General features: G+C 40.6%; 3 protein-coding genes across 4 annotated transcripts in view; 2 read left to right on the forward strand and 1 right to left on the reverse strand.

Moving 5' to 3' along the window:
- LOC105449625 (small VCP/p97-interacting protein) overlaps nt 1-27,418 on the reverse strand; it is a 50,342-nt gene that overhangs the window by 5,872 nt on the left and 17,052 nt on the right. The window lies entirely within an intron of this gene.
- LOC105449624 (somatomedin-B and thrombospondin type-1 domain-containing protein) lies at nt 1,085-12,699 on the forward strand. Its single transcript, XM_011688919.1, has 5 exons — nt 1,085-2,043; nt 6,868-7,080; nt 7,562-7,640; nt 8,576-8,649; nt 10,678-12,699. The coding sequence occupies exons 1-5, from the start codon at nt 1,800-1,802 to the stop codon at nt 11,037-11,039; spliced, it is 972 nt and encodes a 323-aa protein (XP_011687221.1). The 5' UTR covers nt 1,085-1,799; the 3' UTR covers nt 11,040-12,699.
- LOC105449623 (phenoloxidase 2) lies at nt 13,521-20,415 on the forward strand. Its single transcript, XM_011688918.1, has 9 exons — nt 13,521-13,828; nt 14,257-14,449; nt 14,856-15,079; nt 15,594-15,796; nt 16,603-17,020; nt 17,287-17,415; nt 18,081-18,408; nt 18,724-18,956; nt 19,262-20,415. The coding sequence occupies exons 1-9, from the start codon at nt 13,721-13,723 to the stop codon at nt 19,505-19,507; spliced, it is 2,082 nt and encodes a 693-aa protein (XP_011687220.1). The 5' UTR covers nt 13,521-13,720; the 3' UTR covers nt 19,508-20,415.

The raw sequence follows: 27,418 nt of genomic DNA on the forward strand, positions 1-27,418 counted from the left end.
TCTTTCTGATTGGTTTAATTCCAATCCAGTCTCACATCTATAATTTGATATATTTGCCGATGTTACTCCTCTTTATTTAGTAAGTAAACCTTGACAAGAGAGTAAGTTTTATTTCACAGTGAAAAGATTTCCTTGACTTATACAGAGGAACTTATTCCACGATATTTTTATTCTCGCGTATGTTTGAAACTTGTATAATATGCTAGTATTTTAATAATTTTTTTTATATACCTTTATGTAATTTATTATATATGTATGTTTTTTTAAATTTCTTATAGATTCAATTTTATATGTTAGATACAAATTCTGTAGTAGATAATATAATATAAATAAATTTAAATATAATAAATATAAATAAATTATAAATAAATATATATATATGTATATGCCAGTTTAAAAGAGTAATCGATATTTTTCATCTCTCGCATGTATGACGTTATTGCAATAAAATATGTTTTAATGCTATAATTGCAATAATACAATTAAATACAATACTTTGTTCTTTCAGCTTTTTGAATTTTACCAGAGATATGTACCTATTGTATTTTTTTAATACGCGTTTCCATTTTGTAACATCCTCTAACCAAATAATAGTGAACGTGATGAAATTTATTTTTTAAATCTTCATATTTTTTTCATAACAATGGTATTCATTCAAGTCCCTACATTGTGCAATAACATCGATAACGATACATGTCGGATATTATCGCGCTCGTACATACAAGGTGTCCTCTTGAAATTGAAAGACCCGTAAGCTGATAGCGAATTCGATGTCCCTGAACGTTAAAGATAAGTAAGTTCCGTCGGGGCGAGATCGATCTCTCTCGACGTTATCGCTAAGGACAAGCCGTTTTTTCTATTGAATGAACGCAGAGTAAGACGTCCGACGGAGTTCCGGAGGAGGTGCCCCGTATAGCGCGGCGTATACGTTACCGTGGTACACGGTACGAATTGTTGCCCTTTAAATTCCATTAAAAGCTGCAGGCACTAAATCGTGGCGTCCCGTGAGAACAGACGGGGCATGCGCCGTGCCAGGTGCCGGCTGCTGCGGTTCCCGTGGGAGGTGCGCCGAGAGTACGAAAAGCAAGGACGACGGCGAAGGCGCAACATAGCGCGCGCTTCGTTATGCTCTTCTCGCGGGGTTGAAACTCGGCTCAGTTGGATCGCGACACCCTCCGCCGAAGGGTCGAGCGCGACAGGGTTGTGACGGTAGAGTTTTACCGATGAGTGTCGCGTTGTGGCTCTCGTAGACGTCCCTTATTTTTGTTCTTTCGACATCCGCGAGAATAAATATATCACGCGGGTAGTCGAAGATAATATTGCAAAATGTTTTAATTAACTGCGTACGTAGAAGAAACATTAAAGATTCCTAATTAATTGAGAAACGACGATTATTTTATATTTCTGTTAAGAGACCCAAGAAACATAACCATTTTTTTTTACTGTATGCATATGTAAAGTGCGCTTTCGCCGAAGTCGCGCGATTTAATGATTGATAAATATCGATTTGAAAAAAATCGGGAACATTAAACTATGATTCCGAGCTCCGCTACAACTGAAGAGCTATTCTGTCGAAGAGATTAGAAAATCTTGAAACGCGGGGTCGGTAGATCGATATGCCGATGATCGATTGCGCGCGCGACGAGTCGCTGCAGTAAGTAAAAGTAAACGTGAATCGTCGTTTTATCGGCACGTGCGTTGTGCTTCCACGACTGTCGGCGGAATCGACAACCCAAGGTCGTCGTGGTGGCCGGTGACGGTGAGAGCAAGGTCGTCAGGGTCGCGGAATCGCGAGGAGAATGTGGAGGAAAGACGCGACCAGGCTGGCCAGACTGATCGTCGTCGCCACGCTAATTTCTCTGACCGCCGCCGGAAGCTGCAGCTCTGCGAAGCTCTGTTGCCAGGGCCGGGACTCGGGCTGCGTCATTCAGAAGGAGTCGCCGAACGCGATTATCGAGAGCCCGCGCGACAAGCCGTGCTACTGCGACCACGCATGTCTCAAGCTCGCCGATTGCTGCGACGACTTCAAGGAGACCTGCGGTGGTACGTGGCAATTTTGCACGGTGGGCTTGTGGGCGCGTAGCGACGGGCACAATGTTGAAAAGAAGATGGACAAATCTTTGAAATTGGACGCTTAAATCGTCCATTTACACAAAAAAAATATTATTGTCAGTGTAAAAGATTATTTTTTGTTCAAATCAAGTAACAAATAACCTATTATTTTTCATTTTCTTTTTACGAGTATTCGGCCAGTTTGCAGAAACTCACTTTTTAGTTTGATTTAATTTTCCATACCCATTTGCAGTTGAAATTGACTCGTATTTTCTTTGCGCAAGAACTAGAACGAATTGTAAATACTGTACACGCAGGTTTATTCAGGATAAATTTTTTCTCATATTCATCAATTACGAGAACATTTTATAATAGATATTACTGCTATTCCTATATAATTCTTTAATGAGAGAGTTATATTGAGCATTATTATAATTGACATATCTAATTAGAGTCAAATAAGTCGATATTTGATTACGAAATAGATATTACACGGAATAATATTTATAATTAAAGCTGGCGAAATTAAAGTACGGAATAAAAAATGCTGTTGCATCAATTAATTAAACTTGGAAATACATCAAAAGAAATAATCAAAGAAATAATCAATAAAAATTGTATAACAAAATCGCGCAGAGAATTAATTAGCAGACGACGGTCCGTCCCTACTTATTTTCGCTAAGCACGCGCTTAAACACACATACATACATACATACTCAACGCGTCTCGGATTTTGCAGGATTACGCTGAATCTTAAGAACGTAGCCTGTAAGTAACGTACTTGCTTTAACGTATTAACACGGGCGAACTGCAGTCTCACCCTGGTACGCTAAGCGACTTACTGTCAGTAAGTTTTTAATATTATCGTGCGTCATCGAAGGGGAATTTTTGTTGACGAAGAATTTTGCGCGCGGAAGCTTTTTGCCGGACAGTGAGTCCATTATTTTTCGTACTTCATGTCGACGTATCAACAGCCTGCGATATATGATTCGTTTTTCTCTCACGATGCCTTCAAAACCAATATCCACTTTCAATTTTCGATCAAAGCAACCACACATGACTGCTCAAAAAGATGCTGATGCCGCGTTTCGCCAGCATCAATACAACACACAATGCTGCGCGTTTTCGTGAGAATTTAATCAAATATCGAGCAATTATCAATCTGACGTAGATACATTGATATATTGCGTTCAACAGAAATCGATGTGTGCTCTCGACTGTCAGACAACGTTTCAAATGATTGCGCCGTCTATTTGATGTATCATCAAAACACTGATTAATATGTCCATTTATGGAGTCCCAGAACATGACAATGAATTTTATCGAGGATATTATATTATCGCAGAAATTATGCATTCGGTAGAATTAATTTAAATTTCGCGAACGTTAATATCAGATGATAGCTGAATGTAAAAAAAAAAATAAATTTTAGATAAAATGATATATGTCTGATGCATAGCTCTCTCCGTGCGTGTATTTCGCGTTTTGAGGAAAGGGCCTATAGGGAGCCGTCCCACGCAAAGATCGGAAGAATTATTGCCGCTATATTGCCTAAGTAAAGATGATAACGCTGACCGAGAGATCAGCTCTGACAAAGCATAAAAGTAAGGAATATCTTCGCAAATGTACCTACTTCGCAATTTATAGACTGAATCTCCTGATGCTCATATTCTGCAGATTTATGGCATAATACGAATATAATATTACCAAGTTTTTCACCGCTGCGAAAATGCAAATCGCCAGTGTTTTCGACAGTACAGACTCTGCTCTAATTTTTTTGTATTAAACATTAGAGAATGGCATTACAAAATTAATTTATCTTTATAAATTCGATGATATTTTTTTGCTTATTGACTTATTGACTTTTAATTGCTGCTTATATAATAAAACGTCGCTACAACAATTTCTCTAATGTTCATTTTACTATCACTATGTACATACATAAATGTATGTATAAATTTTTATTTCCCGTGTTTGCATAATAGACGGTCGAATTATTCTACGTCGATGCACAGTTGTTCGAAATTTTATGGCTCGCCGAACGACGCACCTGTTAATAGCAAAGGGATTAATGTTATTCAATTCACATTTCCGTTCGTTTAACACGGCTCTGTTTTACCGGTTTAATTGCCAGATAATCGACGGGCACGCGATTAAATTGTTCGCTAAACAACGGTAACAACGTCAAATAAAATCCGCGTTTATGCGCCTATTGTTTGTCGCAGGTCAATTATAAAGCGCGAAATGTCTCTCTCCTATCTCTTTCTCTCTCGCAGAGTAGACGCGCGCCGAGGGCGCTCGCCGAAGAGACGGAAGTGACTTTATCGCGTCTGACTGCATTTTCATCCATTTTCGTCGGAATGTTCATCTTTAATGTCCTCATTTCTGGCATTTCTGCTTGCGAAGCTGCGAGGGAGCCGGCATTCGCCGAAGCTAAGGCTGCGCGCGGCCGGAACGCGATTATTCACGCTTGCCGGCCGAGAGGAGAAGTGTCGCTCCTTCCGACTTGAAGATGTAACGCGCGGTAGTTGCGGGCTGACAAAATCGTTTCCTCGACGAGAAGTGACGCGAAGCCCGTCCGTCTGGAAGCGCAGGGGATAATCCTATTCTCGTCGTAGGCTTCAAAACGAGACGTGAATTTACATATTTTGTAAACGGGATCGTCTAATGGAATCCTTCGCGCAGGAGAAACGTACTTATTGCAGCCGATTTGCATCCGACATCCACGCGATTTCCGAGTGAAATGTAAAGATTACACGCTTGCGAGTGAAAATACCGCCCCTCCGTAATCCGTTCTCAATTTATAATACCAGCTTCCTTATCATTTTTAACACGTCAAGACAAGATGGCACCGTACTCATTCCACAAAAGCAGCGCGAAGCGTTTTGGGCGTAATAACGGGAAGCGAGAGGGGAAGGTGGTGCTGGGAAACGAAAAATGATCACGTTGAGCATTTTACCATGGTTAATGATACTTCGACAGTAACTTTGTGAATTTATCTTCCGAAGTAACTCGGGAGGGAGAGGGAGAGAAAGTCGAATGCACATAAAATATTCTCGTCCGTCTCACGCGGAGAGCGGCGTAAGTTCTGATGACATGACGTACAACATGTGACACCTTATTATTGATCGTTATAGACCAGTGACAGTGCATTATTTTCCCCTCCCCATATTGCCGAGTAGTGAATCCCCAATATCGTGTATATCATTCGACCGTTCGCATTCACCGAACCCGCGTCGACCAGCGGGCACGCGAAATAATTTAGTTCGAGCGTACAATCGATCGACGAGCCAAGTCCCGGCGATCGCGTTCGACGGGCGGCTCTGCCGAGTCGAACTACAAGCTGCCGTGTAACTATAAAAAAGAAGCGATAAACAAGTGGTTATAATCTGCACGGCATGGTGTTCTCGCCCAGCTCGCTGGCAGCCTAATGCAAAATGCAACTCGAATTTTACTTCCCCTCGCTCCCTCCCTCCCTCGTACCTGCGGTTCCGCAGTCAGCGTGGCCGCTTCGGCCTTCCCAATGAAATATTCCTCTCATATTTGTGCAGACTGTCCGCTCAGCCGATCGTAATAATAAATCTTTACATTATTACTGATTGAAAAACGGGAGGAATGAGAACGTTATACGCGAAAATTGAAAATGCTAATGATTATATTAATATATCAATATGTACGTGCGAGAAGTACAAATGTTACGAATTATAATTACATTAATAAGGTAACGCACGTCATTTAATTATACGCTATTTGCGATAAAATGCGAATACAAAATTATACAAAGTATTTAATTTAATTTTATTAATACGCGCAATATGTCATTCTCATATTCTCTCTCTCTCTCTCTCTCTCTCTCTCTCTCCTCTTCCTATTTATGATAAATTTCACTTTGCAGTCATTTCAAAGTTAAGCTCAATCTCTCTTCTCTCTATTTTAAAGTTGAAAAAGCAAAAATGTCGTTTATACGAATACTTTTCTCTAATTGCCTTTTCAACTTGCGTAATGACGTTCTATTATGGGAAAGAAACATCTTAGAAATGTGGAATAAATTGTATCGTCCGACCCCCGCTCTGTGTGTCGTCCGACGGGAAACAAGATATCTCTCGGTTAATTGCCCGACTCGCGCTTAACGTAGTCATTTAAAAATTCAGTATGCAAAATAATCACTGCACGATATTTCATTTAAAACACCGTTTAATTAACGTCCGTGACGTCGATCGTTCCACTTTTTAAAATGTCGCGATGACTTGTTCTCGATGCATTTCGCGGAAAATGGAGCATCAGCAGCACGTTAAATGAATTTCCACCCTTCGTGTTCTACGCGCTGCTTAATGGAGAAAAGCATCAGTGATTGTCGACGCGTTTATCGCATTTTTACTCATCTCAAATTGTCTCTTCATTTTCCTGGCGATACGACGGAGTAACAACGCACGGTGAGATGCATTTTGGAGGGACGCTCGTAAATCGCCATTTCTGCGAGCTGCCTTTTATGCGCGGCGTAAAATATCGCACTCGGGAAAATAACGCGCACTCGGTCCCCTCTATGCACACGCATGTCTCCTACTAAAAGCTGCAGCTTTAAAATTTTATTGTAAGAAGTTATATATCTCCTAATTAAAAAATGTTACGTTGGTAATGTAATATAAAAATGGAAGCTGCAGGAGAGTCTAAATGATAAGAACACCGAAAGCGTCCCGTTATCGATTTATCAATCGCATTTTACCGGCGCGGCACTTTCGGGACACTTTTATCGTTCGTCTGCGAGAAACGACCAGATGGCCAGATCTTAACGTCGCGCTCATTCCCTCCTTACAGTGGTCGACTGCGTGGTGAGCGAATGGAGCCCGTGGTCTCTGTGCGATAACGGATGCGGAAGTGGCACTCAAAGGCGCAGCCGGGAGATCGAGATCGTGGAAAAGAACGGCGGAAAGCACTGTCCGCCGTTGGACCACTTGGACCAGGAGAGGACGTGCCACAGCTTCCACGAATGTCACGCCGGGATTCGCTCGCAGCAGCCGCATGCCAAAAGTGAGCGTCGATCGATCTCGGGGGAGATAAGTCGCATTTTACTTTAAAGCAAAATATTTCCAAACAAAGTTAATCATTAACTAGACTTATAGACGGTCAATTTGCGCAACGTAATTATAAGGACAAAGTTATTCTTATATTCTTATTTCACATACGAATAATCGCTAAAATAATCGCCCGATAATTTTTCTCGCGATAATTATTACAATTCGCAACAACTGTCGCGTGATTATAACTGAGAAGTAAATTGCATCGGAGAAGATTGTGGCACAAGAAAGAATATTATTTCCTTCTATAGTGTCTTCCTCGTGTTTCCCGGTTTCTGCAAAAACTGTAATGGTCTGACGTTTCTCTCAAGCACTTTCCGTTCTAGGAAGTAAGAAGAGCCGGATTATCTTCGATTGTATCTACCGCGACGCGAAATTCTTGACGTCTGTCTACCGTTGCTCGATCCTAGGCGATTTCTTTTCATTTGCCGCAGGTGTGACGCTCCTTGCGATTTTTCCGGGCGACGGCAACACCACGGATGTAAGGATCAAGGATAGGATCGTCGATAAAAGGTAGGTCAAGCTCCCCCCCGCCCCCTCGCGCGCTTAGTCTTCGGATTCGTGCGAAATGCGATTTGCCGCACATGTTCCCAATTCGCGCTGCGAAGAAACAACGTCTTTCCCGTTTTCTCGATTGGCACGGCACGAAAGTAGATAAAACAACGAGATGGATTTTCGTGAGAAAATTAAAGCGCAAAATGCTTCTACCTAGTTTGTTTCGCGTAATGAACTTGGCTGGAACTTGTCGTTTATTGGCGTGAGAAATCTTTCAGTCGTTTAACTTAATTAGGTAACGATCACATGAATACCAAACGAGATTGGATAAATTACGCGATTCAATAGAATATCCGTATCGCTTGCAGCAGAATAGACGATGTCTATTAATGTGTTTAACGCGTAACGCGTTTATCCCTTATTCCACGCCGTGTATATGCGCACCGTCGAATGGTACCTACAATTAATAATCTTCAATCGCATTTTGTATGCGTTATTAATGGCGCGGGCCGTTCGCGCGTGACTGATGAGTTGACGCCCTTAATTTTCAAAGTTCGTTACCCCTTCGCGCGCGATCAAGCATCGCGATTCAATTCCATTAAAAGCCCTCTACACTTTGGCGAGGGATACACCTCTCGGGGGATACATTTTTAATTCCGCGCCGTGCTCTAACCAAGACAGAATCGCCGATGTGTCGGGGATCTAATTTGACACGTGCCTCCGACCTGTTACACAAAACACGTAGCAAACATCACGTCGCGGTATCGAGAATCCCTTGTGACGTTGTGCCGAGCGGGCAAAGCAAGCTGCAGCGGCCGCCTCACAGCCTGTGAGCTCCCCGTCACACAGTGGTGTGATGTGGCTAACGAGAAAACATGCCGGAGGAACGTACACGTTTTGTTCCCCGGGCTTTGCGATATTTAATATAAAAACCAATATTACACACGTTTCAGAGGCAGCTGCATTCCTTTCACCATTACGTGGATCTCGCGGGGTTGCAGCAAGTTTTTGGAGTTACTTGGGAAAGGTTCGTATGAATAATAATTGGCTCGCGCCGCGATAGTCGATCCTAATCTTAATCGGAAATAGGACTTTTATTTTAGCACGACGCTATTTTCATTTATCGAGGTCGAAGATCCAAATATGAATCCGATATATAGAATGGATACCGTAATTTTCCTCTTCCTCTTGATTCTAAATCTATCAAAATAATTAAAATTAGTTTCTTTCCTTGACAAAGATTGAATTTATCATGTTTGACGTATATATTTTTAATTTATATAGAGACGTATATAATGTTTCTATAAATTCTTAGATTTGCTTTATTAATTCATAAAATATAAATCATTTGTATTTAAAGTAAGATATTGTTATTTGCGTGCACATTTAAACCTTTGAATCTTGAAATTAAAAATAATAAATTATTCTTATAATTTTTAATATTATGAAATTTTTTATAATTCGTATCTCGAAACGTTGGAATAAATCAGAAAACTTTGAGTGACGTTTTCACGATAAGAATGAATATCAGATGCTCAGTGAGACATTGCAGAGCTTATAAAAACAGTAAGTATATATTGCTACGAGGAGGAGGAAAAACAACGGCGGATGCTCCGCATACCGCGGCCATTCTTTTTCGCGGTTAAGTCCTTGCCCCGCGCGCTCAAGCTTTTTGTAACCATAATGCTTCGAAGAGACAATAGACTTGTCTCTTCTTGCGAAAAACGTTTCGCATCTCCATGGCGGTATGTAAAACTCGGGATTACGCTTCGAGCGAAAAATTATCGCTCCGCGAAAGTCTTCCCTCTTAGCCGCCTGACATTATGATAAAAGCAAGATTCCTTAGCCCCGCATGCCCGGCGCGAGTTCCGTAACTTGCAATATTAATTTTAACTTTTTGATATTCTCATTTATATACGTGGAACACGAAACTCGCGAAATCGTTTATACGCTAATAAATAGGTACGTTACTAAAAAGAGGCACTCAACTCTTCTATAAAAAAAAAATTGTTGTCATTCAAGCTTTTGCACGCGCGACCAAGATATAACTTCAAACATTTATTGAAACGTACAAGAGAATTATGCTTTACGGAATAGAATGGATACAGCAACACAACTGTTTCTCCACAGTTGCTGAATATTTTACCTACCTTAACTTTACCTGTATGTATCTGTATTAACGTAAAAAGTGACGATAAATGTTTCGTTGGTCGAAACGTCTTGCGATTGTATAATTATTCGTACACTGATTTTGTCATCTCCGTGAAAGGAACCGGGATCCTTTACGTATTGTCAGAACCGCGTAATAAGACGGCGCTTTTAACGGAATCTAAACTCCTGAAATTCTGAATACGAAATTCGCATAATGACGAATCGCGCCGCCAGCGTGGAAATGAAGCGACTCGATCTAGTCTCAATTAACGTGCACCACGATTACGCGACGTAACATCATGTAAATTAGAGCGTAGCTCCCGCGACGCTGCTCTACGACGGCTGTTATCGCGAAGGAATCGACCGGATGAAGTGGATGCGGTGGTGGAGATAACAGTTGCTTCCTACTGGCGACGTATCTAAAGCAGATAAGCCACGAAACGCGGAAATCTGCGGACGAAAGCAAGTTATTTTAACGATGACTTATTTATTATCTCCGCGTCGCCGTTAAATTAGGCATATCTTGCTTTCCCCAACTTGTGTGCCTTTTGATTTTATCATTTCGCCTCTTTTGTTATAATTATTAAGAGAAATTAAATCGCAATTGCATTTTTTCAACGTATCTGTTTAAAAGAATATTAAAATAATCGTTTAAACGTACGTTTAAAAGAATTAATTATTAATAAAAGAATATTTAACTGCCGAATACGTAGTTACAGAATTGTTGATTTTGAACTTCTTACATTAGGGTTATGTTAGATGTAGAAAAAGAATTCAAAGCTAGGGATTAAGAACATACGTTAAAAGCTGAAAAACGTAAAAATAATCCGCAAAGTCGAGGGCGTGTAATTAAAATTACATGTCGTTCGAAAGCAGAAACGGTGAGCGATTAAAATCACCGCAGGTTTGTCGATTTGCGTGGAGCGTCCCGGTAACGAGAGTCTGGACAAATACGTGGGATACGGCAAGTGGAAGCTATCGACCGATATTCTTGGTAGCGGCAATCGGCACGGGCGATCGACGAGTTCGATCTGCCACGGAAGGTGGTACGGCGATTCGCAGCTGGTGGACTGTCACGATTCGCGATGCGTTCGAAAATCAACCCCGTACACGACCGCGCAATGGTTCCGGCGCCGACGTCGCAGGGGCGCGAGCGGCAACGTCGTCGTCAGCAGTACGGACAGAGTCCTGAGGAGACGTAGGAGAGGCAGACGACGGAAGAGGAGTCGGAGAAGAAGGCGCGACGTCGTCGTCACGGAACGGTGAACGTTCCGCGGAGCACTGTCGCAGCTCCCGCGAGTGTCATCGATGTTAGAATCCCTTTCCCTCTCACTCGCTCTTTCTCCTTATCCATTATTATGCGGGATGTATCGTAAGACGTTGAAGACACTTGAGGAACGGATTCTTTGAGCAACTCGATTCGATAGAGAAAAGCCGGTTTTTCCAGGAAAAATATCGAGGCATCGATTTGAAATTATAATTAATTGAAGTCTGACACTACTTCGTAAATTAAGCTTCAAAGCTATGCAGGTAGATGGCAAACGCAGAAGCGTTTACTTCTTATTTAAGTTCAAGTTTACTTTAATAGAATTTTAATTTGAGACTATATTCGATTGCCGAGACATTTAATTTTAAGAATAAGATGGCGTTCAATTAAATTCTCGCTGTAGAAAAATCCGCATCGGATTAGTCAAAGAATCCGTTCTTAAAATACATGCAGACTTTATGTATCACGGATACGTCCTGTATACTTAATTTAATATTACTACGGCGTGGTTTTGTTATCTTTTATATTTAATTCCCTCTTGCATCGTTTACATTAATCTATTCTTATTTATTTAGTTACCTTTGGACTTCAGAACTTTTCCTATACGTTAAGTTTTTCTGCAGGAGGACTGAAGCTGTACAATGAACATGGAATAAAATCGACTCTATTTGCTTTCGCTCTTTTTTTTCTCTTCTACTTTGGCTGAACGTGGCAATCGTACGGACCCATTGCCTAGATTACCCCCGATAATTATCATATCGATTTTATCATTAGCGCAAGCTTGCAAAACGTCCGTAGGGAGACGAGTGAATATCTTATTCCCTTTGGAAGGAATCGCAAGATAATCGATATCGGCGACGTTAGAATTATGATTTACGCAGAGATTATAAATTTCATAAATTTACTGGATGACGCGCTTGGGGGAATAAGAATGCCACGGAAACGAGTGTTGATAAAATATGTACATGTTGCATTAATTTGCCATTTACCCTTTCCTCTCCTTTATCTTTTCTTTCTCTTCATCTAATCTAATATATTGTACGCGTTTGTCGGATAGATATAAAGTATATTCATATATATTCGTAGCAAGCGGATAAAAAGGATTTTATCATTATTATAATCATAAATAATTGTATTTTATTAATAACATGACTATCATAATATCTTCCATAAGATAGAAAATTTATAAGATCAGAGATATACTGCCTCGTGCATAATTTTCTTTAATTATATTTTTGTGTTCCGTCTATTATAAATATTCTACATACAATATTAGATACAGAGTGTGTCTTAAAACTGTCACTCATTTATTACTCGCCGGATACGCTCCGACATTGAAAAAAGGGATATTTCTTTTAGATTCCAACATTCATAATAACGTTCATTCCCTTTGCGATGTTACCCTCTGTAAGCCTTGAAAATAATTTTCGATGTTCCTAAGTGTATATATATTATCCAACTTATTACACACATATCGTAAGATATAATAAAATTTCCGTACAATCCCGATTTAGTTTTTAGTATTTGCGGCTCTAAGTGCGTGGAATCATTATTTCTCTTCATGAGAAACATATCGGCGTGACGAGAGGATAGACGCTCTCGAACTGAAATGAACAAAATGTAAAAGCACAGTCAATAAAGAGCACTTGCACATCTGGATTACGGCGTTCAAATTGCATTCAAAATGAAACTCCTCTTCCCTATCAATCTTATAATTTTAAATACTTCCTATCAATCTTATGATTCTAATTACTCTTTACAAAAAATTATTTAATTTAACTTTTAATATAAAAAGTAAGGTATAATATTGACGTGTATTATTAATTATTATGGAGACGATTGGGGGAAGTGATTCAACGCTAGAGACTCGTTCATTATTTAAACAGATTAAATTATGCTACATTGAACGGCTGCATGCCAATAAACATCATAATCACGATACGTCACAGATTATCCCTCATATTATACTATACATAAGTTATAATGTTTAATATCAATATGTAAATAATTAGCCTGTTGCGATTGTTGTCATACTTCAAATACAAACGTTATGTTGCATCGTCATCACGAATACGTATAGAATACATTTAAATAAATATTTGATCTTATGTTGTAATAATATATATAAAATATCTATTTTTTTAAATATATTATATATAGGTATATATATAAAATATAATATAAATATCATTTTATATATGTAGGAAAAGAGAGGATGGCTATTAACTGTCAACAAAATAACGTCAATCTATTTGTGGGATTCGATGTTAATCGCGATCGTTCTCGCTTAATCGCTATCGATTTCCTCCGAAAACAGGAAAATCTGCACACACAGGATCCGGTTTAAGCGCGGTGTTTTCGTCGCTTATCCTTCCCACTCGGACACGGACTGTCTTGTATTTCATGAACGGATCCTGCGGTCACTCGGAGGCGACGATCGTTTATCGTCGACGGACCGCCGTATCCTCCGTGATTCCCCTATAAATGCCGGCATTGGGACACTCGTCGACGTAAGACCTGCTGTACGTTGTCTCAGGAGCGACGTCGTGATCCTTACTCTCCCTCTCTCTCTCTCTCTCGTTTTCCAATATCGAAGTTTCGATACCGATTTCCCGAAGCGTACAACCGCGTCGATCGTCGGATCTTGTCGAGTTAGTGCGCGCACTTGTTGACCGTCAACATGAGCAAGAAATCGGATATTCTATACCTGTTCGATCGACCGGCGGAGCCGGTGTACGTGCCCAAGGGAGAGAACAAAGTCGCTTTCGATGTACCACCTAACTACTTGGTAAGCCCGATCCTTGACGATCTTATTGCATATCAATATTGAATTCAGAGACGATATCGATCGATTTGATGCTGCTCTGCAGTTCGTATAGAGAACTGGAAACCTCTCTCGGTCGTGTCTATTAAAATTAAATCTTAGATCGTAATGCGCTCTGGAAACGCGTAAGATTTCTAATATACAATATCTTACGAAGTGAAAGACTCTTTCTTAAGCCCAATTCCTTTTGTTCTTATTTCTCGAATGTAAGAATTTTTAGAAGTAGCGATATAAAATTTATGTCTTTACGTTGCGCAAAGTTCATAAGAATGAAGAGAAAGCTTCAAACGTAAAAAGAACATTTCTTCGTTAGTCTCATTCTGCTACTCATGCTCCATCGTACATAAATTTTTGTGTATAAACTTTGCTTTTTTAACATAATACGTTTACAGCCTGACTCTCGACAACAAGTGGCTACCTCCATTGTGAATCGTTTCGCCGATGACACCAACACGAAAGTTCCAGTGAAGCAGATCAGTCTGCCGGACTTGAGCGTTCCCCTTCAACTTGGACGTCGAGAACCCTTCTCGCTTTTCATTCCTAAGCATCGAAAATTAGCCGCGCGACTTATCGACATCTTCTTGGGTTCGTTTCTTCTTCTTGACTTTATTTATAGTCTTCTGTCTATTTTACTTGTTGAATTATATATATAAGTTTCTTCTTCTTGACTTTATTTATAGTCTTATCTGTCTATTTTACTTGTTGAATTATATATATAAGTTTCTTCTTCTTGACTTTATTTATAGCCTTATCTGTTGACTTTACTTGTCGAATTATATAAATTATACTTTTGTTTACGAACCAATTTAAAAATAGATATGTATATTTCTCAAGCACTAAATTTTTTTTTCGCGAGAGAAAACAATTAAATTTTCATTAATTAGATTAATTAAGCGCATTGCATATATCACACGTCGTACTGTGCTGTTCATGCAAGCTTGATTTAAACGGATCATGCCCTGGGCTGAGAATTTATTGACGCATGTTATAGGTATGCGAACGTATGAGGACTTTCTTTCGGTGTCGGTTTACTGTCGCGATCGCGTTAATCCGGAGATGTTCGTCTACGCGCTCTCGGTGGCGATCCTGAATCGTCCCGACACCAAGGATCTCCCGATACCACCGCTGTCGGAAATTTTCCCGGACAAGTACGTCGATAGTGGAATATTTGCCAGAGCGAGGGAGGAAGCTAACGTTGTACCGGCTGGCTCCAGGGTACTTGTTCTCTGACGCATTAATTACCAACGGGCTCGTTACTCAATTATGCAGCTTAATTAGCTAGCTCATTCTTTGAAACCGAATGATGACATAAATAACGTACAGGTAGTGGAAGGTTTTTTTGGTGTTTTCGACAATTCAACTTTAAGTTTTGGCGAATATAAGGCGAGACAATGAAACGAATAATCGTGTTATTTAACAGTATAGCTTACGTACAATCGATCGTAGAGCTAATGGAACGCGTTAGTGTTGCTTGACCGCAATTTTCCGAAATTTACATGCTTTAGATCGCGTTATTGAATTTGTACAGTATCCCAACAATTTTCAGCGTGTTCGTTAATCGCCTCTTAACTGGAAAGTTATAACGTATACATAAATTATTATAACATAATAAATTTGGAAGATAGGCCGAAACGGACGAAAACCGCTTATACTATAATATTAATTTCCAACACGAAAGTCTTGGTCGTTTTATATTTACTGTCTCTCGTTGTCGTCACAACTCGTATAGGTGCCTATCGAAATTCCGCGGGATTATACTGCGTCGGATCTTGACGAGGAGCATCGTGTGGCTTACTGGAGAGAAGATATCGGGATCAATCTTCATCACTGGCACTGGCATCTGGTCTATCCATTCGAGACCGACATCAGGATTGTTAACAAGGATCGGCGTGGCGAGCTATTCTACTATATGCACCATCAGATCCAAGCCAGGTAGGTGCGCCAGCGGGCGCACGTAAGTCGATAAGATTGGATGCTCTACTCTGTGCACTGTGCCACGAGATCACGCGGGTGTTATAAGCGACCGGATCACATTCTGATCTCGATCATTATTACCGCGCGGGAACTCGTCTCAATTTTAGCATTCGAACAATGTTTGCTAACGAGCTCGAGGAAATGCATTTGCGCGTAGAATAACGGAGCGAAATTATTACGCGATGAATTTCGGAAATAAATGTAAATTTAACTGCCTGTTGAAACACTTATCAGAATACACTGAGAAAATGGGAGCGATGCGAATTATAAGTGAGGTATTACGGGGAATTATTTCTAAATTCTCGAAAGAGATCTCTTTAAAATTTGTAGTCGTATAACAGTAACAGAAGGAAAATCTGCGTTCTAATTGTTATTGTTCTAATTAATAAAACTATTATTCTAACTAAATTTTGTTACTAAAGATGGCTCGAAACAGAGCTGAAACGTCTAGAAACTATTGAATTTTAATAATTAAAAGCGGTTTAAATTTTTATGCATCAATTACTGCGTTATGATTTTCATTAAGCCCTAATTTTTCTGTTCTGTGTATTCTAATTATTATTATTAATTATTTAAAAATCATGCATTTATCAATAAATGTTTGTATTCTGCAACGTCTTTTCTACTGTCTAATATATAAGTCTTCAGTCATCGATTTATGTCGAAGTACCGAATATCCGGATATCGCCTGGGGCGCTACCGATGGGAATTTCCGCGGTCCCTGCGTTATTATTCCGGGTTCCGCATGATCTCTCTTTTCGCAGATACAATTGCGAGCGTCTGTGCAACCGACTGGGCCGAGTGAAGCGCTTCCACAATTGGCGCGAGCCGATCCCGGAGGGTTACTTCCCCAAGTTGGATTCGCTGGTGGCCAGTCGTACCTGGCCCGCCCGTCCCGCCGGCGCCGTTCTCAAGGATATCAACCGTCCTGTGGACCAACTGAACTTCGACCTTCAGGACCTGGAGAGATGGCGCGATCGCATCTACGAGGCTATTCACACTGGCGCCTACATCAACCCCCGCGGCGAGCGAGTGCCTTTGACCGAGTTCGGCGGCGTGGACGTGCTTGGTAACATCATGGAGGCCAGCATCCTCTCGCCTAATCAAAATGTTTACGGGGACCTACACAATCTTGGCCACGTCGCCATTTCCTACTGCCACGATCCCGATCATCGCTACTTGGTAATGGGATACGCAATCGCTGTTTGTTAATTGCAAAAGCTCGATAACGTTAAATAATTCCTCCTTTGATCGCGTGCATGAGAGCAGTCATCACTCTCTTCTTGATTTTTGTTTTTTAACATAAAGCGTCTCCCCCCCGATCGTAAAAAGGATGCGTAACCTCCGAGCACGTCCCTATATTTTCACTTCAAAGAAATTGATGCGAATCATCATGCTACATTGATATGGTAAATGGGATATTTTCCTTTTTCGTGCCCACCTCGCAGGAAACTTTTAGTATCATGGGAGAACCGGCCACCGCCATGAGAGATCCCATCTTCTACAGATTCCACGCTTTCACCGACGACGTGTTCCTGGAGCACAAGAATACACTTCCCGAGTACAGCCTACAGCAGGTGGGTGTACACAGCTGTCTCGCTTCCGCGATATATCATCGGTTCACCCTAGTAATATAATGCCGCTAAGTACGCGTACCATGTGGCCTAGAATTACGCGAAGGCACTCGACGATAAAAACGCCCGTTAAACCATTTAACCTAACGAGGCCGCTGGACACGTCGGAATTTATCAATCTTTTTACCTGCATGCCGCGGCAATCTCGTTAAATACTAACTCGACAAATGAGGCTTTAATTTTCCTCCGTATTCGCGAATAATACACCGGATGTATCCTCTCGAGTTTTTTCATCTCTTCTAAGGAAATCTTTGAAATTCGACGTTTTCTAGATACAAATTTAATCGACGTAATTAACACATTTTAATTAATATATTTAATCAAATCTCACTAATACAATCTCGTAGATTCCAACATTGATTTAAACAGCTCGGCAATTAAATGTTTAAATGTTAAAACTCTTGAAATTTAAGAATCAGTTTCACCGCTTCTTTACATTCTTAAATTTTCACGTGCTAAATTATCTTCATTTTTAATACGTCTCTTAATTAAAGCTCCGGTTTAAATTTATTTTTAAAAAAACTTTACACGGAAATTTATCACGGAGTCTGGCTGAAAGAGTATGATGAAATTTAATTGCCTTCTTTCGCTCGTCCATGGGATTTCAGTTGGACTTCCCCGGCGTAGAAATCACGGATGTAGCGGTGCGGACTCAGAATCAGCCGGCAAATCAGATTTCGACCTTCTGGACCAAGAGCGACGTCGATCTGTCCCGCGGTCTGGACTTCACGCCACGCGGTGCAGTTCTCGCAAGATTCACCCACCTGAATCATAACGACTTCACGTACAGAATCGTCGCCAACAATCGTAATAACGCGCCGCGACGTGGAACCGTTCGTATATTCATCGGGCCCAAGCAGGACGAACGTGGATTGCCTTTTGTCTTCAGGGATCAGAAGGAACTCATGATTGAAATGGACAAGTTTACTGTATTACGTAAGTCATCCATTGTACGTCTATTGTACGTCGTTCTTATTTCTAGATTTAATGTGGTCCTACATATTTAAAACAATACCTTTGTTTTGTTACGTTAACTCAAACGATATTTTGGACATGTAGTTGATTTTTTCATGTAAAAAATCAGTTAAAAAAAAAAGAAAAAATGTATTAATTTCTGTTTTCAGTTCAATTTCGCACATAATTTTCAAAGTATAAACGTATTTTTCTATTTTTAAAGAACGGTAAAAATAAAAAGCATTTTGCGCTATATACCGTATTTTACAAAATTTTCGTTCGCGCGCCCGCCCCCAGTGAGACCAGGATCGAATACCATCGAGCGTAAATCAACGGAATCTTCGGTAACTATACCGTTCGAGAGGACGTTCCGCAATCTTGAAGACAACAGACCGGTCGGCGGCGATACCTTGGACCAGTTCAACTTCTGCGGGTGCGGCTGGCCGCAGCACATGCTGGTACCTAAGGGCAAGGAGGAGGGATTCCCGATGGACCTCTTCATCATGATATCCGATTACACCGGTGACGCGGTGAGTACTTTTTATACTTATCGGGGCTCTCGCGACGCTTAAGAGCTTACAGTCTGCCAGGTGATGGAAACCTTCTAACCTACCCTCATACCTCTCTCTCTCTCTCTCTCTCTCTTTCTATCCTCTGCTCCCTTTTTTCCACTCTTTTAACGGCGACATTCCGATACACGAGAAGGCGTTCGCGTCACTCCGCTTTGAGGCAAAAAAGACAGGGAAAAGGGGAGAAAAGGGGGGAAAAGAAGAGAAAGGAATGGAGAGCAACACGCTAAAGGAATTGCTTTGTCGTCCCGCGGCGACGTGTACAGGTGGAGCAGGAGGAATCGGCCGGATGCAAGGACGCGGTGAGTTTCTGCGGCCTGCGGGACCGCAAGTATCCGGACGCGCGGCCCATGGGTTATCCGTTCGATCGTAGAGCTCGCCCTGGCGTGGAAACCCTGGCCCAATTCCTGACCGGCAATATGGCAGTCGCGCCGATAGTCATCCGCCACACGGACACTGTGTTGCTGCGATCGCGATCCGGAAGTATGGGCAACACCCTCACCTTTGCCTGATGACGATTGACCCGACCGACCGACCGACCGACCTGTACGCAATGGACCTCCGTTCGCGCACCTCCGCTGAGAAATCCAGCGTCTCCGTCCTCACCGCGCATTCCCAGTAGCGATCCTGCAATATCCGTCGTAGAATCGCGACTGATTGCGTGGAAGTGCGACACGTTTCCCATCCTAGTCTATATCCTCGGATGACGAACGCCTGGAATGACGTTGGCGGGACGGGAGCGGATAAAAAGCCGGAGGTGAGCGAAACGCTATTTCCATATCTCAATGACGGAAGATTATCCGAGGGACGAGAGAAAGAGAGAGATTCTCCGTGCGCAGGAATGCACAATCTTGTGCGTTTTAATCGCTAAAATTCCCACATGATACCGCGAAATCGATTCTCGCCGTTCTCCGTCGGCCGAATTTCACCGGAATTGCGGCTATCTCGTAAAACCTTATCTTCTTTAATGTTAAAATATTTTACGGATATTTTTATACTCGAATATTTTCTCTTTCTTAACCGCTTATTTCAATATAGCCGCTAGTATAAAAATAAATCTCTATCGAGCTATCCAATATAAATCAGAGAAAATTGATATATTACTATTTTCAACATCATCTTAATTTTATAAATGTTTTACTGCGAAGAAAAAAGAAACTTGTAAAACCGCGTTTGAATATTTTCTTGGACGATCTTGGAGTTGTTTTATTTACGATTTCATAACTTGCGCATCCACGAGCAATGAGTACCGCTTAACAAATGTATTTTTGCGTAAAAACGGGAACAAAGACGTGTCCCGAACGCTCAAGCGAAGCTTTTCTCTTCTTTCTCTCGTTTCACTCGCATTACGGGAACTAGATTGTAGGAAGCAGCAAATGTAAAAAGCAAAAAAAGATAAAAATAAAGTCTATGCAAATTAGATGCGCTCTTTTTTTTCACCCTTTTATCGTATTACGGGTGTTGAAAGCGAGCGACGATGTCTCGAATACACGAGACAGCGTGAGAGAGAGCATCGGACGGCAAAAAGAGTCTAAATGATTTAATTAAATTTTTCAAATTCTGTTGCGCAGAGCTAAACTGTATTTTCATTAGTATTAAGTTTTACATAATTAATACGAGTGATGCGTCTCTCTCGCGGTTCCTCATATAAAGTATTTTTCGAAATATTCAACTTGGAATATTTTTTAAATTACATTTCTATCATATATTTGCCTCGTTGACATGTCAAAATTAATGGCGAGACTAACGAAACAAACGTTTGTCGGGAAATAACGGGGGAGGGTGCTTGTGCGTCATCTAGTTTATAATTAACATAATTTCGTTGAATTACTCAGCATCTCTATCAAAACCGGCGTAGCCAACACCCTCATGCATATACATGTCATATATGTGTATATCCAAAACGTTGCCTCGCTTTCCGCACGGGTCCTGTTCTCTCCTCCAAATGCATTTATCACGCGTTTGTTTCTGCTAGTTCGCAGCTAGACGGACGTGGATTTATTCCTGCGAGGGGTAGAAATAGGGACGGGCGGACGAAGATAGATACACGTTTACGACCGTCGCTTAAGCGACGGTCCCTACCTCTAATATCACTCGCGCGGTTATTCAAGGATTCCGTTTCACGCGGGCATACATTTGAACGTTTGATATACCGTGCGGCGCCACCGCGCGCCTGGAGGCAGCAATTGAAGGGCTTGGAATTATTTGTCACCCGCGCTAAGACATGACTAACCGTAACACGATCGCGCGTTACGGAATTCAAGACGACGATAATGCACATTCCGTGTTTGTCGATTTGTCGAGGGAGATTTAGTTGGATAACGTTATGAAAAGTTATTTCCTGTCAGAAGTACGCGTCGAATGTTGAAAAATTTTTGAGCTTTAACTTTTTTCAAGAGATTTTTATGAATTTTATAATCTAGACAATTACTCAATAAAGAATTAAGTGCCTGTTGTTTCTTTTTGATATAACGTATAATTTAACAAGAAAATCACATTAGAACGGATGGGCTTCTCTTACACCTCTCGACGAGCAAGAGAGTGAAGTTTATGTTCTGTATTTTGTCACGCGCTGAATGTATTTTAAAGGACACACTATTGTGGTTTTGTCCAACTGTTATTTTTGAATTTTCCAGTGTGATGTATGCATACATGCTCAAAGGTGAGAAAGGAAGTTAGGGGAAATGGGTAACACGGGCGAAACGGTTGCGGTAATGAAGTCGTTGTAGAACCAAAAGGATGAAGCAGTGAAAGAGAACATTGCCGACATTTTAATTTAAAAAATGAATCAAGTTAGGACATATTTTAAAAACGTTAAACGTGTAACATTCTTTTTGTTCGTACATGTATGAAAATACAAGTTATTACGAGAATTAAAAATAATAGTACCTAATTTCTCGTTATTTTTGCCTTTTTCTTCATTTAATGCACAAGTATAATATTCAAAAAATATAAATATATAAATAAGCATTTAAAATGCCAAATAGACAACAATATAGCGCAAAAATTTACTTTATGTAAAAATGTACAAATATATTTGAAGCGAAAAATTTCTCATCCTCTCATACACATATACGTACAGACACAGCTTGCAAAATGAGATATTCCGGATAGAAACAATCAAAACAGAAGTCGAGAAAAGTCATACGAGTGAACAATTGTTCTGTACACTTGAATGTGCATTTGTATTTCCTAACAATTTTCCCTTCAATCATTTGAATTATTTATTACGGTTTGCATTTGACAATGTAAATTAGGTAAGAAACATACAATTTAATATATTATCAATTACACAATCAATAGTAAATTCTAAATGTGTGTGTGTGTGTGTGTGTGTGTGTGTCTGTGTGTATCTACATAATAATCGTTAGGATAAATTATCTTCAGGGTTAAAAGCACAGTCCTTACTCTGAACGTCCATTTCCTTTATTCAAGATTTCACGAGACGAGACGTTTCATTTATGACGCATATAAAGCTAGAGTGCGAGCGTCCTATGAAATGGACGTAGCCCTGCCAGGTATACATCTCATATCGTAAAGGAGAAGAGCACGTCTCGCCGTTTGACTTAAAATCTAAAGTCAGCTTTAATTAGATATACAGCGCTAGAATTATTGCGCCAATTATACGGCGTCACTAGAATCTGTATTAGGTTTTGTACAAAAAAAAATCGGCGTTGTGTGCTATAAAATTATCGGAAATAGAAGTAACTTATTGAAATTATTATTATTAAAAAAGATAATTTCATAGAATTGTTTAAGAAAGACAATTATTCAACGAGACCCTCGTCGCAAGATAAACTTTCCTAATATCTAAAAATAATTGATTCATTTAGATCCCTATTAATTAAGATTTAGACTTAATTTCCGACGTTGTGTTCTGGCCACCTAATTTCCTGATATCGATCGCGATGAGCCACAACTCTACAGACAGACAGGAAGGGACTGGCAAAAGTGATCGCGTTATACGTTTCGCTACTTCGGCGAGCATGAAGCTGCTTTCTACCCTGTCACGAATGCACCTTAATTTGGAGTAATTAGTGGAGCATGTTGTGTGCCTGCGTACAATTTGTAGCCGCGTGTTTGTTAATGGTGAGTTAATCGGCCATTAAGCCTTATCACATTCGAGGGATTACTCCAGGCAAATAACAGTATTTTAATGCCAATTGCTTGTTTATTGAAATAATATTGTAGACTATTTAGCTGGTTGCGCAATTAATAATAATTATTGATGCGATATATATTACGGGTTTTCGCATACATTATGCGCCACTGTCATTTGCGGATAATTGTCGATATCATACTTAACAGAATAATTCACATTCGCATACACTAGACTGTATTTATAACTTTGTTTACCTCTACCACCGTATCAACTCCACTTTTATCGAACTCCGATTGTTTTCCAGTCGGTGGAGAAAAACAGACCCAAGTGTTTTTCGCCATCAATTAAAAAAATACATTAAGGGAAATTGCGCCCTTTTGATCGCTGCGATGCGGCAAGGAGCAATCTGGCTGAGTTTATTTATTTATTTTCGTTTGCTAATTTTTTTCCGCCGTATCACTGCAAGGGTTTGTTTGAAATTTGCTTACTTTCCGCGTAAATATTAATAAAACCGGCCGTTTTTCCATATTCCACTTACTTAATTAATAACGTAGCCGCTGTTTGCTCGCGCAGGCACTCAATACACAATTTCAGGTACACGTGTACGGCATATGCGAGCTTGCAGACGAGTGCCTGTTAAGTTTCACGATGTCGGAGGAGAGCGAGCGCGTAAGCAACGGAAACCAGCCCCCGGTATACTGTGTGCCGAAACTTCCCTCGCCACGTTCGTAAAAGTCATGTCAAGTACGTCAGACACTCGTTGCGGTTAATATTTGTTCCCGCAGCGTGTCCGCGTCCGCGGCAATATTAGAAGGAATAGCACGAGGAATCTAACACGACGTCCAAATTAATTGATTCGCGCGAAAATTTATACATTATAAATTTCCATTTCCATTTCCACACAGACAGCGACCAACCTTTCCGTGTTCTAACGCTATTTAACGTCGTGAATAAGTAAAGCTGTTACTCTGATAAGGGCCCGCCCTGGTACGTGGATCTAATGGATCTCGGCCGTTACTTCTCGCGGCCCATCTCGCTTCTTTTGGGAATACGATTTCCCAGCTGCATTAGGCGAGATAAAGATAATATCGCATTCGTATCTCGATACATTTGTTGTGGCGGAATAAACGAGGCTGTCTGTCTGCTTATGCGGATAACAGGCATGGGAAATGAGGATGAGAATGCGGAGGCATGCTCCAAGCCCTCAAAGGAGGCTTTAGTCCTTAGTCACTTATAGCAAGCTCATTAAAATCAGTAATTACGCTCGCAAACTACCAAAGAATTTCTAAACAGGATTATCGCTCCGTTAATCATACGCTGCTCATCGCTAACTGGGTGGGGTAATGACATGCGACGCGTGATAGTTCGGAGTTTGTATACTTTCCGCAGTGCAGCATCAGCTCTGCTTAGGCTTTCCTCAAGTGCAGGCGAGTAACCCAGTAATTCCCCAACGCCGTACCCGTGCACGGAACCTTCCACCGAATAATATTTGTAGGATCAAATACACGCGGAATAATTATGTCTACAATAATTAAAAGTCTACGATATTTCGATACAATTAGAGAAATATTTCTGCGCGAAAACATATTTACATATGTATATGTATTGTAATTAAACGCGTAATTAAATAGGACCACAATATAAAACATAAATATCGCACATGTCGTTCTAACAGGATCACGCGAGAGATATAGTACTCCGCGGGTCTCCCGATCGCAAAATAAAATTATTATCGCGCGTGTTTACGTGTGGACGCTTTCAGCCTCATCTCATTATTTCCGCGTTTGCCGTCTCTCCGCAACGTCGTTACGTCGCGTCGGCCGCGCAATCCGCTTACCCGGTCCCGGTGCGTTCGCTATAAGTCACACGTAATAATTATACCCTCCTCGCGGAGGACCCCGAGGACCTGACGACTCGATCCCGATCTCATTCGGTCAAAAGCGAATAGTCACGTTGGCGCGTTAATCGTTAAAGTTAAACTCCGTTTGGGCATCCGCATAGTTCCCGCACGCCAATATAACTTGGAGATTTATCACCGGGCACACGTGCCACGACGGCGTTAATTATTCCGCTTTTATTGAATACCGCGGTCTTTTTTACGCGGCCCAGATGAAAACCCATCGCCCCCCCCCCCCCGGGCGCGGCGGCGGGACTTTTTTATCCGACGATCATATCTCTTCGGCCATTCGTTTGACTTCTTCTCTATCTCTCTTGTTGGATACGGCGGTTAGCATCGGGCATATATTACCCGACAATGTCAAAGTATTGTATCCCCAGCTGACCCAGACCGGTTGGTTTCACCTCAATTTACCGCGGAAAATTCGCTTTTTTTTCCCCCCCTCGCAAATGTAGCAAGAAAATACAATTTGCGATAAATCTATAATGAAAATATTTGAAGATTGCGGGGATATATAGGTGACTGAAAAACCATCGCGGGTGATAACCTTACACGCTGCTTTTCAATTTTTTTTTATATTAAATTTCTTCGATAATGAAATTCCTAATTAAAACGGAGAATATAATGAAGCGTCTGTGTTAGAACGGAAAGTCCTGAATTCTTCAAACTTAATTTCTCGTTCTTTCCCCTCCATTAAATTTTCGCTAAGAACGGAATTCAGCTCGAGGTACGTCGCCCGATCGAAAGTGACTGCCAATATATCCCGTATACATAATTTAACTTCCTATCTAACGGACGACCCCTGACCAAGGTCATGTACCCCACCACATCAACATATATTTCTTACGACGCCTTACCTATGCATAAGATATACTGTACTGGCAATATTTATGATAATAAAACGTTTAAATTTAGCTGGCAAGAAATATTTTCTTGCACGCTCGCCGAGAGAGGAGCAACGAGGAAATATAAATAATGAGAGACAATCTTATCGACCCGAGTGGTGTACGCCGGTACAATACGTAACATAAATCAGGATCTGCATACTTCTTCCCGACCGCAGGTTAGAAATTGAATTATTACTTCGTAGTAAAAAATTGTTAAAAAAAAAATTCAGAAAATAATCGAACATTAATATTTTTTTACATTTTTTGCTTGTCAGAATACTCGGTGAAAATTTCGATCGATTTACTGTAGCACTTTTTTACGTGGTAATAATATATCGATCAACGTCTTTCAATCCCCCATCGTGCCTGACGCCGGACCAGATGACGTAAACGCTTCGCGAGACATTAACAGCAAATGACAGGCAAATCTGTTCCTCCCCCTCGTCCTTTCCCTCCCGAAGAACCGGGACCCCGTCGACCGTCGTTTTATAAGACCATAAAACGCGGGCGACGTTCCCGCGGCCCCTTACGAGGCCGTAACTATGAAAGGATAGGGAAATACTGGGGAATCGGACCGCCGCGTGGCTATCGATCGTCCTTCGGCATACACAGACTACTTGCACCTCCGCGGTCCTTCTTCGTCACACGCGCCGGTCGACCCTGACTGTCGTCGCTCTCCTCTCGAGGAGATAAATCGAGTTTACCGCCAGGTACCGCGCGCTCGGGACAAAGTTATTATAGTTTCGATTCGATTACGTCGCAACTGCAACGACAGTTACGTCGGGAAAACCAAGCGCCTCGAATCCACCGCTTTCTATCCTTTCGTACCCTTTTACCGGCCACGACGATCTTTGCCCTAGATTGGTTAGATTTCTGTGTCTTCCCGAGAAACTCGTCTTGGGACGAAGCGATAAACAGTACATAGTTGACACATGCGGATAGGTAATGGTAACGATAATTTCTTGTAATCAATACCTTATCTAAATATTTGATCTTTGATATCGATCAGGCATTTTTTGAAGACTAGGAAAATTTTAATTATATTTGCAAGAAGTATATGGAAGAGAGTAATATCCTTATAAAGCTTAAATAAACTAAAAATTTCTTTTGAGAAATATTGTAACATTTAAAGATTTTGAATAAAAAAAAATATATATATGGGCTATTCCACGTGAAGCGGATCAGTCATCTCTCAGAAAATTTTTTAATTTTGCACATAGATAGTACTATGGGAGATCGAATTTTGTGCCAAAGAATTTTTTTTATAGCAAAATTAATCGAGATATAATATAAACAATTAAAAATTAGACTATTTTATTCTTCAAAAATTTATAACTGTTACTAATAATGCTAGCTAACTTCTTTTTTTTTAAATACGCTAAAGATGTTTTAGTTTTTACGGGAAAAAAATGAAGATTTCAAAAAGGTTTTGTTTTCCATTGTTTATTTAACAATAAACTTTTTAACAATTTTTTTAACAATCGGGGAAAGAGTCTAAAAATCTGAAAAAAATATTTTCTTATATACTTTCAGTTTT

Source organism: Wasmannia auropunctata, unplaced genomic scaffold (genome assembly GCF_000956235.1).
Source record: "Wasmannia auropunctata unplaced genomic scaffold, wasmannia.A_1.0 LD336074.1, whole genome shotgun sequence".
NCBI classification, from domain to species: domain Eukaryota; kingdom Metazoa; phylum Arthropoda; class Insecta; order Hymenoptera; family Formicidae; genus Wasmannia; species Wasmannia auropunctata.

Coding starts and splice junctions, on each gene's coding strand:
- LOC105449624 (XM_011688919.1), top strand. CDS start 1,800: ATGTGGAGGAAAGACGCGACCAGGCTGGCCAGACTGATCGTCGTCGCC. Junction 2,044..6,867: donor CTTCAAGGAGACCTGCGGTG/GTACGTGGCAAT, acceptor CCCTCCTTACAG/TGGTCGACTGCGTGGTGAGC. Junction 7,081..7,561: donor GCAGCAGCCGCATGCCAAAA/GTGAGCGTCGAT, acceptor CATTTGCCGCAG/GTGTGACGCTCCTTGCGATT.
- LOC105449623 (XM_011688918.1), top strand. CDS start 13,721: ATGAGCAAGAAATCGGATATTCTATACCTGTTCGATCGACCGGCGGAG. Junction 14,450..14,855: donor ACTTATCGACATCTTCTTGG/GTTCGTTTCTTC, acceptor CGCATGTTATAG/GTATGCGAACGTATGAGGAC. Junction 17,416..18,080: donor CCGAGTACAGCCTACAGCAG/GTGGGTGTACAC, acceptor ATGGGATTTCAG/TTGGACTTCCCCGGCGTAGA.